Source organism: Triticum dicoccoides, chromosome 3A, assembly GCF_002162155.2.
Source record: "Triticum dicoccoides isolate Atlit2015 ecotype Zavitan chromosome 3A, WEW_v2.0, whole genome shotgun sequence".
In the NCBI taxonomy this organism is placed as follows: Eukaryota; Viridiplantae; Streptophyta; class Magnoliopsida; order Poales; family Poaceae; genus Triticum; species Triticum dicoccoides.
The window spans coordinates 545,491,413-545,504,726 of NC_041384.1; the positions used below are offsets into that span (position 1 = coordinate 545,491,413).

The 13,314-nt window shown below is 44.1% G+C and overlaps 1 protein-coding gene across 3 annotated transcripts in view; it reads right to left on the reverse strand.

Moving 5' to 3' along the window:
* Positions 1-12,297, reverse strand: part of LOC119269078 (protein TSS-like) — a 19,812-nt gene extending 7,515 nt beyond the window's left edge. Inside the window, exons 1-20 of one of the 3 annotated variants that reach the window (XM_037550827.1) lie at positions 12,149-12,297; positions 10,167-10,269; positions 10,001-10,062; positions 9,815-9,907; positions 9,648-9,720; positions 8,594-8,956; positions 7,298-7,365; positions 7,062-7,193; positions 6,244-6,285; positions 5,332-5,856; positions 5,094-5,251; positions 4,445-4,997; positions 3,718-3,780; positions 3,526-3,627; positions 3,116-3,433; positions 2,951-3,043; positions 2,687-2,788; positions 2,491-2,595; positions 1,946-2,079; positions 778-961 (exon numbers count right to left, since the gene is read on the reverse strand). In XM_037550827.1, the coding sequence (XP_037406724.1) occupies positions 778-961; positions 1,946-2,079; positions 2,491-2,595; positions 2,687-2,788; positions 2,951-3,043; positions 3,116-3,433; positions 3,526-3,627; positions 3,718-3,780; positions 4,445-4,997; positions 5,094-5,251; positions 5,332-5,856; positions 6,244-6,285; positions 7,062-7,193; positions 7,298-7,365; positions 8,594-8,956; positions 9,648-9,720; positions 9,815-9,907; positions 10,001-10,062; positions 10,167-10,227 (3,231 nt within the window). In that variant the 5' untranslated portion in view covers positions 10,228-10,269; positions 12,149-12,297. Of the gene's footprint in view, positions 1-777; positions 962-1,945; positions 2,080-2,490; positions 2,596-2,686; positions 2,789-2,950; positions 3,044-3,115; positions 3,434-3,525; positions 3,628-3,717; positions 3,781-4,444; positions 4,998-5,093; positions 5,252-5,331; positions 5,857-6,243; positions 6,286-7,061; positions 7,194-7,297; positions 7,366-8,593; positions 8,957-9,647; positions 9,721-9,814; positions 9,908-10,000; positions 10,063-10,166; positions 10,270-11,039; positions 11,059-11,305; positions 11,564-12,148 lie in introns of those variants that run through there. The other 2 variants (XM_037550826.1, XM_037550828.1) reach the window with 2 other exon arrangements.
* Between the last annotated feature and the right edge of the window lie 1,017 nt (positions 12,298-13,314).

The following is a 13,314-nucleotide window of genomic DNA, read 5'->3' on the forward strand; positions in this document are numbered from 1 at the left end:
CTCGGTGAATTGTGGTCTATGTTTTTAAGGCGACGCCTTACCGCCTTAGGGAGGGGGGCGCTTTGGCGCCTAGACGGGCGCTTTGGACGCCTAGGCGCCCAAAGCGGTCGATTTTCCAAAGCAGAGGGGGAGCGCTTCGACGCCTAGGCGTCGCCTTAGGGACGCTTTAAAAACATAGATTGTGGTAACTCGACGAGATATGCCAGGTCTCGACGGGAAGCGTCGAAATCTCTACATGGTGTATAGGATCTAGGCTATGCGAAACCGGATCTTGGCCTTATATAGCACTGCCATGGCGGTCGCCATGTCAGTGCCATCAGACATGTAGGTGGTAGGAGTCCGGACTGGTATTGATATCAAAACATTCAGCCTTTCCTACGTATCCTATAGGGATTCCTTATATGTCGCATGGTAAGTTTCCTCCTTGGTCGATGATGCCTCTCTTGGGCTCTGTGGCCCATACCCTGGCCCAGAGGGGTCCAATGATGCAATCTTGACAGCCCCTAGCCTTGCATAATTTGACTTATCATCGACATATGTCTGTTGGACCTAACACAGCTCGTTCCTGATTGTTTTGACAATAGCTTGTTAAGTCATTGAAGGCATCCACTTAAGATTTTTTGATGTGTTGTCAAGTCAACAAGTATGATTTGTAAAGTGGCACGAAATGAACATCATTCACATTTAATAATTATTCTAAGTGTACATTTCACCCTAAAATAACAAAAGCATGCCATTTGCCATAAGTTTTTTTTTTATGTTGAGAAAGACAATTACCTGGATATGATCAGGCCCAAGTAATCTCTGGTTGCATTTTAAAGCTTTGTGCAAGTACCTAAGAGCTACATGCACATTCCCCAAGCCTTCCTCCATCATGGCTACATTAATATATGTCGCAGCTGTGTTTGGATGAGATGGTCCGCATGTAAGATGTAGAAGATATAATGCACGCTTGACGTACCTAATTTGCACCAAAGGTTAATTTTTTGTAGACACTGTAGCAATGAATCTAAATCATTAGGGTCATACACTGCAAGGAGTATCAAGAGGATAGCAGGTATAGCACATTGTTTATTCAAACCTTAGATTTTTCCCATATTGCAATAGCTTTGATATCTATGAAATAACCTTCAAGACAAGCTCATGCACAGGTAAATAAACAGTTATTGAATCTTCAGTCTTTAAAGACATATGACCTTAAGGGAATTATGGTCCATCCTCGATAAGAGTTTTACATGACATCAATTAATAATTTAATGATTTGAGGCTAGAAGCAAATACCATACCATTTTTACCCTCTGCAACCTCACCCAAGAATAAGAAAGATAATACATATGCTTGTGGTTTAGCTACAATATCAGGGAATCATATCACTACCTAAGGATTCACTTAGCATTTATGAGTTTATAAGCGTTAGCATTAGGTTTGATGGTTATATGTTGATGGCATTCATGCAAGGGTCTAGTTATATTATTTCAACTGTTGTAATTAACAATAATGGAGTCAGAGCTGAGAGATAGCATCTCAGACACGAAACCACACTACAAAGAAATTGGAGACTCAGAAGACTAAGCAGCTAGTTCCTACTCACTTTTAGCATTATTATCATAAGACAAGATTAGTTTTTTAATCCAAACAATAAAGCATAGAGAGAGAGAACCAAATATGCACATTTGACATAATAAGTTTGCGAAAAAAACAGCTATGACCTGAGAAGATAGTAAATATATTCTTGGCAGCAATAGCAAGACTATTTAATATGGCAAAATTCATCAGCATGACATAGCACTTTGCTAGATAAAATACCCTAAGGGAGGTCTCCTACTCTTTTGGATATATGTAACTTTTCTTCAACTTACACCTGGAATGACTATTTTCTCAGCCCTTGTGAAACTGTAGATTTGCTGCATGAATAAAACAAGAGTATTTCATAAACTGAACTTACTTCAGAGCCAGTTCTGTATGCTGTAAACGATAGTAGAAAACAGCAAGGTCTCCGTAACTCTTCATCGTATCAGGATGATCAAGCCCAAGTTCCCTCTCATTGATATCTAGGGCCTTTTGCTGATATATTGTAGCCTGCAATTTTCAACTTCACTAGTTATTAATATGCAGAAAAACTTAAGATCTGCTGATGTTAACGTAACTCCTAAAACTGGAAGAAAATCACACTTTTATCAGAATTTGTACTGTATTCTTCCCTATATGTTCCTTCGGTGTTATAGTTAGTGTAATCCAAAATTATAACACCTTTAAGTATCCTTCACTCAGTGTAACTGAAAACTTGCTTAGCAGAGAATGCTAAAAGTATATATTATTTCTGAGTTTACACAAATATCTACATGAAGAAAGTGCAATGGCACAAGTCTTTCTATCTCTGACGTTCAACAATTCCTCACTTAACTAAACAGTGCTATCACTTCAATTGTCTTCAAAATATGCATAGCAATTATTACAAACTATCTGCTGTGCACCTGAATTACCATTTACCTGATTAAAATCACCAGTGTGGTACAAAACAACAGCTAGAAGGCTATAAGCTCCAGCCGTCATTCGATGATAGGGACCACACACCATTATGAGCTTGGCAAGAGCCTACATTCATAGATAAAATAATTTATGAGTTCCCAAGATATGACAGATAAGGAATTGTAAAAAAAGAAATGCACAAGATTTTACAAGGTACCTTGGTTCCATAATTAACAGCATCTTCAAGTTTACCCTTGTCAAGAGCCGTTTTGGAGGATTCTAGAAGTTGCCTTCCATCTGCAGATGAGCATGCAACTTGCTGCATTTTTAAAAAAACACGTCAGTTGTGTTTATGTGCCACTCATTTATCTAACAAGTTCTCAAAACACTGATAGCCATATGTGATGATCAAGCCATGACAGCACAATGTGATTTTTGTACAGTATGATAAAAACAATTGAACTGAGGAAAATACTTTTACCTTATGTACGGGGACAAGGCTAATAATGTCCTGTTTGTAAAACGGGAAAGCAGAATCCATGACGAAATCTCGGGGTGCCAATTCAATGCCCACCTAAAAGCAACCTTTAAGCTCAATAAAATGCACCGAGTGTGAGAAATGTTAAAAAGATTCAAACATGTTTACCTTATGGCATAGTCCTCTCAGTATAGCGTATTTCCTCACATCAACATAATGTTGCTCTGTGAGGTCATACTGGTATCGCTTTTTCAAGAAAGCAACAAGCCATCTCCACACTAGGGGATGCACAGCAGGAGAACTTCCAGAAAATTCAGATTCGGGAACACCAAGAAGTAAGTTCAGCACTGCAGCTATTGTTAATGCTAATTGTCGCATGTCTGAAGTAGCTGCAATCACAGATCGGACAATGTGCTTGAATGCTCTCACTATCATTTCATGCACACAAAGGGACTGTACGTGTGAGAGCTTCTCTGAAAGTTTGACCTACATAGGGAATTCTTAGATTAGCACATATCAAGCACTAAAAAGGAAATGACATTTCATCATGTTCAAATGAAAAATTGTTGCAAACTTACAACTCGTCCTAGGGAGCGCATCTGTAGGCCCCTCGTATGCATGAAATCTGTCAAGGTCCTACCATCAACAGGTGAAAGTTCCAATGAACCAAAATCGGCAACCTAAATAATTTCTTGGTTAATTATTATGCCTCATGACTAAAAAGGATAAGCATGTGGGAACTTATTCATGTCCCATATAATGATGCGTACCAGCTTAGGAAGCGCAACTTCATCATAGAACTTCAGAGCCATCTCAATCAACTCAGATGGTGACTGTGGAGCACAAGAGATTAGTGTATGAACTTTATGCATGATTAGTAGCTACAAATGGCCACTTGGTAAGCAAGGGTGCTAAAACAATACGTAGTCTGTTTCATACAATTGATTTTATTATTTTGTAGAATTCAGAAGTGGATTTGACAAAATCAAGAAAGGTGAAAAGCCTTGCATATTTGATGTTGTTTGAAGCACCACGCGCTGATGTAAAAAACACTCGTCCACAGGCACTAGCACCGGTGAAATTTTAATTTAGAAGAACAAGCATTAGCACCCTGCTTAAGCGAGGCCTCGAGCAGGTGTAGGATGGGAAAGCACAAGACCCCTAGCCAGCTGCACTACAATTTATCAACCCCTAGTGCACCTGAGGTAGGCTCCACAACTTTGAGGTTCTGAGTCAGGTAAGAACACATTTCATGAACCCCTCCACAGCATACCTTGGTATCCACAATATTGGCAAACACAGTATCACATGAAATTTAATACTGACAGTTATATATATGATTGCCGAAGATTAATAATCACAAGGAAACTCTATTTTAAATAGGACATTTATTTATAAAACTAAATGCTGAAATGAGGAGGGTATGAGTTGGATATGCAAGACAGCAAAGGGCAGATGCGAAATCATCACTTGCTATGAAGATTAATGCATTTCTACCTTCTGGTGGAGTCCTGTTTCTGAATCTTTCAACCTTGTAAAGGCGGAATCAAGTAATACATCCTTCAGCAAGATTTCACTCTCGGAGGCGATGCAGTCTCCTTGAGGCGATTCAACAGATGATGGATTAACTTTCTGGTTTTCCCCAGAGCTTGTTGCATCAGTCAAACTTTTGTTCCCTGATGAGGATCCCTTGCCAGAAGCATCAACCGCATTCTTCGGGTGCTTAAGAGCTTTGAGAGGCTTCCCAAGCCCTTCAATCTTTGTCTCTTTCACAGCTTTGTCCACCATTTTCTTCTTTTCCTTCCCATCACCTTGTTTTTTGTCTTTGTCAGATTTTTGCAGATCTTGCAAGTGCTGAACCCAACACGCACCAAGTTCCCATCTCATAAATGATTGTTTACCAGTCTCCTCTTCCTCAAGATTTTGAAGACTTTCCTTCAACAAGTTCTCAGCATAAGTTTGTGCTGCAGTTAGTTCTTCCTGCCTGTGACTTCGTGTTGGTAACTTTTTTTCTCCAGTTGCATTGGCTTCATTTAGGAGCATCCTCAAACTAAAAACAATAAATATATATAATAAAGAAAGAATGGGATAAGCAGCATAAACTTTGTGGATAACTAGAAAAACAAGACAAAGCATTGCTACCAACCTGTTAATGTTCAATGCATGGGCACCCCCTTCAGGTTGATCCGTGATATCAGCAGGCTTAATAGAAGAAGCCACAATAGTTTTCTCGTAATTGTTAACCTTTGCTACAGCAACATACCCACAGTATCTAATATTCACGATGCCCAAACTGTCAACATCCTGCAAATTAGAGACAAAATTAGGAAAAGCCTCTCTTTTACCTGAATATGAGAAAGATCACCTTAATTTTGAACTTATACATGTGCAGCAGTGTTTTCATCGGCAGTTATTCCTTTCAAAAGGTTTCTCTCTCCAAGATGCTTAGAGTCCATTCCTGTGGCTCGGCTTCCATCTATCTTAGTGTCCAGCTTGCAGCTTGCATCTGAAGAATCTCTTGTGACAGTGATGCTAAAAGTTCCCACCGTCTCAGAATGCAAGACCTCATCTATCTTGATTGCTGTTGACACATCTGTACTCTCCATTACATGCCGGATGGCTGCAATAGTTCTAAACATGGCAACATCTACGAATAGACTGTGCAGTAGGAATGCTCTCCTGTCACGAATTTCCCTCTCCTCAGCAGTTTTGCAAGGCATGGATGTGAGATACAGGAACTCATCTGCCCATGGCAACATGTCACTTTTGCCATCCCTTCCCCAACCACCTCCATTGCCTCCCCAAGTTTCATCCTCAGCAGGAAGGGGAGGAAATGTTGATGGTGACTGGGCAGCAATCGGAGGAACAAGCCATGTATTTGCACGATAACCATAAGGAAAATTTCCGAACTGCAACATAAAAGCAGTTATAATTAGGTCATGATGCAGCATTAGATAGGAAAACTGTTGTCTGATGGCGGATGGAATACAAAAACATGGTTCATATGAACCTGCGAGTAAATATGTAATAATCAAGCGCAACATACTAGAGGAGCCCCAAATGGAAGAAACTGAATATGAACATCAGCATAACTGTAGAAGGTAGATATTCCTAGAACCCAAATTGTTGTTTGATATTTAAAGTGCATTAAAATATATTCAACTCCTTTTCAGATCAATCATTATGCCCAAGCACACAATAATCCAAATGCAAAGTCACAGTCTTCTGAAAAGTTTCCATTGAAATTTAGAAAAAGATATGTACAATGAAACACCCAAAAAAGGGTAACAACACACCTTGTTCCGTTCCAAAAATGCCTTCATAAGATCCTCGTATGCCTAATATATATGCAAGCACCATAAAGGATTAAATTCATATAACAAGGTCATAGAAAAGAATTAGAGATACGGAAAATGAGACTGCAGTGGCTTACAGAAATAGTTAAATAGTGCTATAAAATTGTGGGTAATTAAGAACCTCAAGTAGTTTCTAGAATGGGAATTTGACACTGCCACTGTTGGCAAATGCCACTTTCCAAACCTACAACAATGCACTGGCATGCTCAACTATCAATTTTTAGTACGTAATTTCAATCCGAATAAGTGAAAAATCTGGTAGGCAGATTGTTATTTTTGGCAGTAGAAACTTGAAAGTGGAGGACACGGTGCTGCTGTCAAAATAGACTTTACCAATTCAAACCTTCTTGCGGCTGAGGTAAGTTAGGAATTTTATCCTGATTATTACTTATCTTCTCTCAATTTCATCGTCTCAATTACTACTGCACAAAAGCGTACACACTACACCACAAATGTTCACACACATATATACATTAAAAGTAGATTCAAAAATCTGCTGTTATTAACTACATTTCATCTCTAAAGTGTATATAAGTTCATTTGTCCAGAAGAGGCTACAGCTTTAAGTGGGATATCTAATAACAAGGTAAAATACAATACAGGATGCAAGATTATTAGATACTCCCTCCTCCCATAACATAAGACGTTTTTGTAAGCTAACATAGTTTGCAAAAACGTCTTACATTATGGAACGGAGGGAGTAACAATTTAGATTACCCTAATATAAAATTTACAACCAGAATGTGAGATAAACGAACATTATTGAATGCTCTGCTCAGATGCCTCAATAGGTCGACAAGATTGTGGCACAAAACACGCTGTTTCCCAAAACTAAAGAACCCCTTTCTCCGAGCTTCAACAATGAAAAATTTCCCATTACAAAGCTTTGCCTGAAAGTCAGCCAACAATTCTCCAATTAGGGCACATGTGATGTAATTAGCAGGCATCTTAGCGCAAAAATGCTGTCAAAGATATAACTATTACCCATGATTACCTCAAGGAAGAAGAGATGGTCATCAGACGGTTGCTCCTCCTGTCGAGGTTGAGTCACTCTCTTTATAACTGATCGAAAGAGTTAAAATAACTCAGCAAACGGAAGAATTTGCCTCGCTAGAGAAATGTTCAGCTCAACAAATTTCAAGCTAATATCTCACGCTTAGCATTCAAAATAATGAGGAAAGTGTTAAATTACATGAACTAACATCTCAAGGACAAACCATGGTGACGCAGACAGCAAAAATATATGTACAAATAGATCAAGGCAGAGGTTCCAAATCTAATGCTAGCAGTAGTACGGCACCTTAATGTTCTTTTGTTGCAAATAAGTTTAGGAAAACAATTAGTATCTGGCGGCCCATTCTAATCTCGCGCCGGCCGCATCGTGTGCTCACCCGCCATGTACCCGTGGGCCCCACGCACCACTCATGTGGTCCCTCAGCCTTATCTCTGCTTGAGTTTGCAGACACTAATTCCTCTTCCGTGAGGACCGGTACCTCATCATCCTCTCTCTGTCGTGGTGCTAGACAGTGACCACAAGGTGCGATGCCGACCACCGGGTACTGCGACGGCGGCAACCACTGCTGCGAACAGCGGTGGCCGCTGCTACGAGCGCGCGGACATGGTGTTGCTATGGTGACAGCCCCTGCTGCGAGCCAGGGCCGCACTACTGCATCGGCAACAACTGGTGCTGTGAGCGGCGACAGCCGCTGCTACGAGCACGCGAATGTGGTGCTATGACGGCAACATCACTGCTGCGAGTCGGACGGCCTATGCTGCGACGTCGACGGTAACCGCTGCGAGCCAGACATCCGATGCTGCGACCAGTGACGCCCGCTGCTACGAGTGCCGGCAAGGGCTGCTGCGAGGACAGCAGGGCTGCTGGGAGCGAGACGGCCCACGCTGCTGCTGGCTGTGCTGCATACAGGGAGTGCGACTCTGCGAGCCGTCAAAGACGAGGCTCTTGTGGGCGTGGGTGGGATATTTGAGCGAGGCGAGTGGGAGTAGGCTCCGTGCGCCCATGTAAGCATGAGATGTGCGCACCATCTCTTCCCCATGTGCGCCTGTGAGCGAGGGATGCGAACGCTGTTCTCCTCCTATGCGCTGTGTTGGGCGAGATCCAACGGCCATGGTGAAAAGCAATCTATGGCTTGGGAGGGGGCTGGGATCGGCCTGCCGGCACGTAGCATTGGGCATAAGTTTACAGTTCGAGTCAGAAGTCATGAAACGAGAGCGTGAAATAGAGAGATCAGTTACAGGGCTTTGGAAAGGCTGTGAGAGAGGTTTTACTTACAGTGGAGGGGCGGTGAGAGGTTAGCGAGGGAGAAGAACTCGTAGAACGCTCCGAGGCGGGGGCATGCACCGCTCATCTCTGCCTCCAGCTCTGCTGAGACCCCGTCCTCCTTGGCCGCCGCTGCATTAGCATCCTTTGGAGCTGACTCCTTGGGCAGGGGCGGCGGTGAGCCCATGCGGCGCCCACCTGAGGAGGCAGCTGCTGCAGGCTTGGAGCTGGAGTTGGAGGGCTCCTTGGTGGCATCGGCATCCTTGGGGGATGGAGGAGGAGGCGTCGGCGGCGGAGAGCCAAAGGAGGCGGTGCACGCAACAATGTCCAGCAGCCGCCGTACGTGCACCAATGCGCTATCCTCGTCATACTCCCCTGCATTGTGAATTTTGGAGTTTAAGATGTAGGGTTACAGATGGTTTATCCCTGGACACTATAGAAGAGAATTTAATAGTAATAATACGATATATGGAAATCAAAGACAAAATGATGCAAATGAAGGTGCTGTCAGGTGTATAGGTGTGCAAAGGTACAATTTACAGAACACACGTCTAGAAACAATGGGTTTAACCAATCTAAAGGTATCTCTAATCCAACCGCAAAAGTCAACTTCAAAAAAACCGCTCTTAAAATCTACTAAGTACCAAAATATCATGCATTTTTGAATGCTGCATTCTAATCGAACTCAAATAACAAAATGCATTAAAATTGAAGTTGTATAACATATATTTACTACTTAGCCATCAACTATGTTACAAACATCCAAGTGTTTGCTGGCTCTCACAGCAAATATTATGGCAAACAACCCTAACAATAATAAAATTTACTCTCGCGCATGGCTAGTAGGGTATTGGGGAGGGCATTGTGTGGCAGCGGTGGAAGCCAAAATGTTTGAAGGGGGGGGTTGTTTTTCGTGTCAGCTAAAAACCTTCTGGGAGTTATGCATGTTTTGGGAATGGATTAGATGAACCTAAGTAAAAAAGGGTTTGGGGGATTAGAAATTTATTTGGGTCGATTAAAGATGCCTTGAGAAAATAAATCCTTATTTTGCAGATATAAGATGTACCTTCTACCAGGGTGAGAGTATATGGCTTCAGTGTCACAACATCAACGCCATCCTTCAAGTGACCATCACGAGTCTACCGACAAATGAAATCATATAACAGGATTGAATTAAAATGATGCCCGCTGCGGTAATATAGTATGAAGAGAAAAAGGAAACGCTATAAATACCTCATGCGAGAGAGAGTAGTTTGTGATTGCACATGTGGCAGTGTTGACGCAGAGCAGCCTCCTCATATCAATGATCCTGTCCGTGGAAATCCCCTGCGCCAAGCAAGGAAGGAATACTTGTTGATGAAATCACGCATCAAGCAAAACAAACAGTGCAGAAAGAACTGTGGCAGCAAGAAGCTAAACCTTGAGAATGACATCGGACTGATCCGGTAGGTTGACGGTGATGTCAATGGCGACAGGGAGCACTGGTAATTCATCGAAGAAATTCGCAAATGATCAGCTCAAGAGAGCAACTATCTTCTCCGACTATTGCAAGCAAAAGCCAATCAAGGTGTCATGGCAACAATACCTTTCTCATCTTTCTTCTTCTTCTCGCCCTTGGCCTTCCCACGCTTGCTCTTGGGCGCCATGTGCGCGCCAAACGGCGAGCAAGATCAGCAGAAGATTCCCACCTAGATCATACGGTCAAAAAGAAAATTAAACATCAGTTGGATTCACAACCAACATGTGGCACGCATTAGAAGGAACAGAATAGAAGAGAGTGATGGTGGTTGCAGGGGTAGGGCTAGAAAACTGAAGTTAGGACAAAAAAGGGAGCTATCATTGACATGTGTATATACACACTACTTAGACGTGAAAGAGACATAGTTACACCCCACAATCCAGGATTGACAAGAAAAAGATGTACCAATGGTGAGAATGAAGTGCAAGCAACAATGGTTGCGTTAACACCATAACGTCAATTCAAGTCAACATTTTTTTACCTCCTGTGATTCCAAATGAGATAATTGTGTGTAATGATATATAGATGGTATAACTGACCAAAATCCAAAAAAAGAAAATCATCAAGCGGCCAGCTACGAAGGGATAAAGTATAAGGTATATTAGCAGAACCAATGGACTAAGTTACATCTAATCCATTTGAAGAAGAAAAATCACTTCGACATAAAATCTGCGCAAATGATGGACAGAAAGAAGATGACTACAGAAGGGCGAACAAGGCAGTAGGGGACTGAAATTCAAACCATGCCTGCAACGAGGGACATGGGAACAGACTCAAGAAGTCAAGAGGCTAATTTACCATGACACAGGCAGAAATGCTAAAATTTCTGGATTCCACATAACTAGTTCACAATAAGAGAAAGATGTTTTGGGAATTGGAAATATACACGACCATAGAAAGGATATCCAATTTCAAATGGGCACAATTTGAGAGCTTAACTGCGAAGCAGTGTTCGTTGTTCCATGCCCACACTGCACATCGAGGGAGGCACAAACAATGTTATGCGCATAAGCATATGAAAACACAGAAGCCACCAGGGATATCGATTAAGCGCACGCTAAAAAAAATTGCCAAGAAAAGGCCACACAGCTGTGAATTCACGCACACACACACACACACACACACACACACACACACACACACACACACACACACACACAAAGACATATGAAACCAAATAATAAATAGCAGGTCCAAGAATTTACTGATGGCCTGGCGCTCAGCTGCTCTTGACAGTACACCGACAAGGATGTACCGATGGCCCGAGGAAGCAAAATGGAAGGTCAATTTCCCAAGCAATCAGCTAAGGTAAGGAGAGAGGCAGCTGGGATGAGGTAGGTGCACTGTCTACAAGCTAAGCATTACTGGGATGGAGGTGCAGGAGCAGAGGGGGTAGCAGTAGTGAGCAGAGGAGCCTAAGAGAGGGAGGGAAAGAGGGATAACGAAAGGGGTTGGAGGCGGGGTTGATAAGGGTGGAACGGTGGAGATTTAAGATAGGGTCCTCATTGGCCCGGTCCGGTTCTCTTCTTTTTTCAAATGATGAGGCCCGGTTCTCTGGAAAATCGTCGTACAGTTTTGTTCGGGGGCTAGGCAATCGCCGCCGGACTCATCAGAGTTCATGTTCCGTGGTTCAGGACGTGGAGGATCAGGCGTACCGTGGCACAGAATAAGACATCGCGTTCAGGTGGGTCAGACCTTCTTTCTGGAAAATTTCTTCGCCGGCGGCCCAAATTCGCGGGAGAGGATGGCGGAGGACGGGATGGGGTTCCCCACCCGAAGGAGAACCCAGCCATATTCGTGCTCTCTCCGCCGCCCGCAACCAGCTCTGCCCGGCGAGCTCGTCTGCCGCATGCCAAGCTCGGCCTCGCTCCTCTCCGGCCTCGAGCTCGCCTTCAAACGCCACCCCCAAGCTCCTCTGGCCTCTTCCTATGCCCGTGCCCCCGTTCCGCGCCGCCACCGCTCGCCATCTCCAACCCCAAGCGATGCAGAGAAACGGGATCGAGAGAGGAGACCAGATGGAATTGAGAGAGGAGAAGGAAGGGCATCACCTCGACGCCGTGCACGAGCTTTTCCTCTCGCCACCAGCGAGCCATCACCCTGCTGCCGAGGGCGAGGTCGAGGCCGACCGCATCCTCGACCCCGCCATGGCCACCAGCGAGGCGGCGGCCTGCGCATCCCGCGCGTGGGGCGCGGACAGCTCCTGGGCCTCGTCGACTTCCCGCCGTTTCCCCGACTCCTCCTTCCCTCCGGTCCCCCGACTCCCCCACCTCCTCGCCGCTGCTGTTTTCTCTCTCTCTCTCTCTCTCTCTCTCTCTCTCTGAGGCGATGCGTTGAGGGAGACGAGGGATGGATTTGGAACATTATGAGAACAGCCCATTCTCCCTCCCACTTTCTACCGGACCACACAAGGCTGCTTTATGATCATGGGCTTTCAGCCCGACGAGCTGTCATGACCCTGAGAGGAGACCAGAGCTCCCAAACTTCCCTCACGCTAGGGTTTTCTTCTCCCGGAGGCGATCCGCCGCCGTCGAGCCCTTCATCCTTCCCTCCTCCGATCCGCCTCTGTAGCGATTCAGGCCGACTCCGGGGTGATCTTTGGATCACTAGCGCCCGGCCTTGACCTGCTCTCAGAGGCGAGAAGGGAGTTAGCCCCCCTTCCCTCCCCTTATCAACACCCGATCTTGAGGTTTTTCATCTCAAGCAAGTGTTAGACGGATTGAAGACTACAAAGATAGCCGGATCAAGCTCTGCGTCAGAGGTAGGGAAAATGATGGCCAAGCTTGGGCTACGTGAGGAAGACCTCGGTGACGTCGTTTACGACGAGAAGGAAGCACCTCCAGAAGCTACCATGTGGATGGCTGTCCCTCGCGTACATATAGATAAGCCCTATGCCAGGCTTGGTTCTTCAGAAACATGCGAGCAACCTGGGATCTAGAGCATGATGTGAAATTCCGACCACTAGAGGACAGTCCCTATACCATGTAATTCTTCTACCTGGGAGACTGGGATCGCGTAATGTAGGATGGGCCGTGGAATTTCATAGGGGACGTTGTTGTCATTACACCCTATGACGGCGTGACGAAACCTTCATGATGCAACTCGATACTATAAACATCTAGAAATCCACTATGTCCCAAATAGATATGTGCACTTGGTTGAGCCTCTTGCAGGGAAAGTTGAAGAAGTGCTTTATGTTGAACCAATCACACATGAT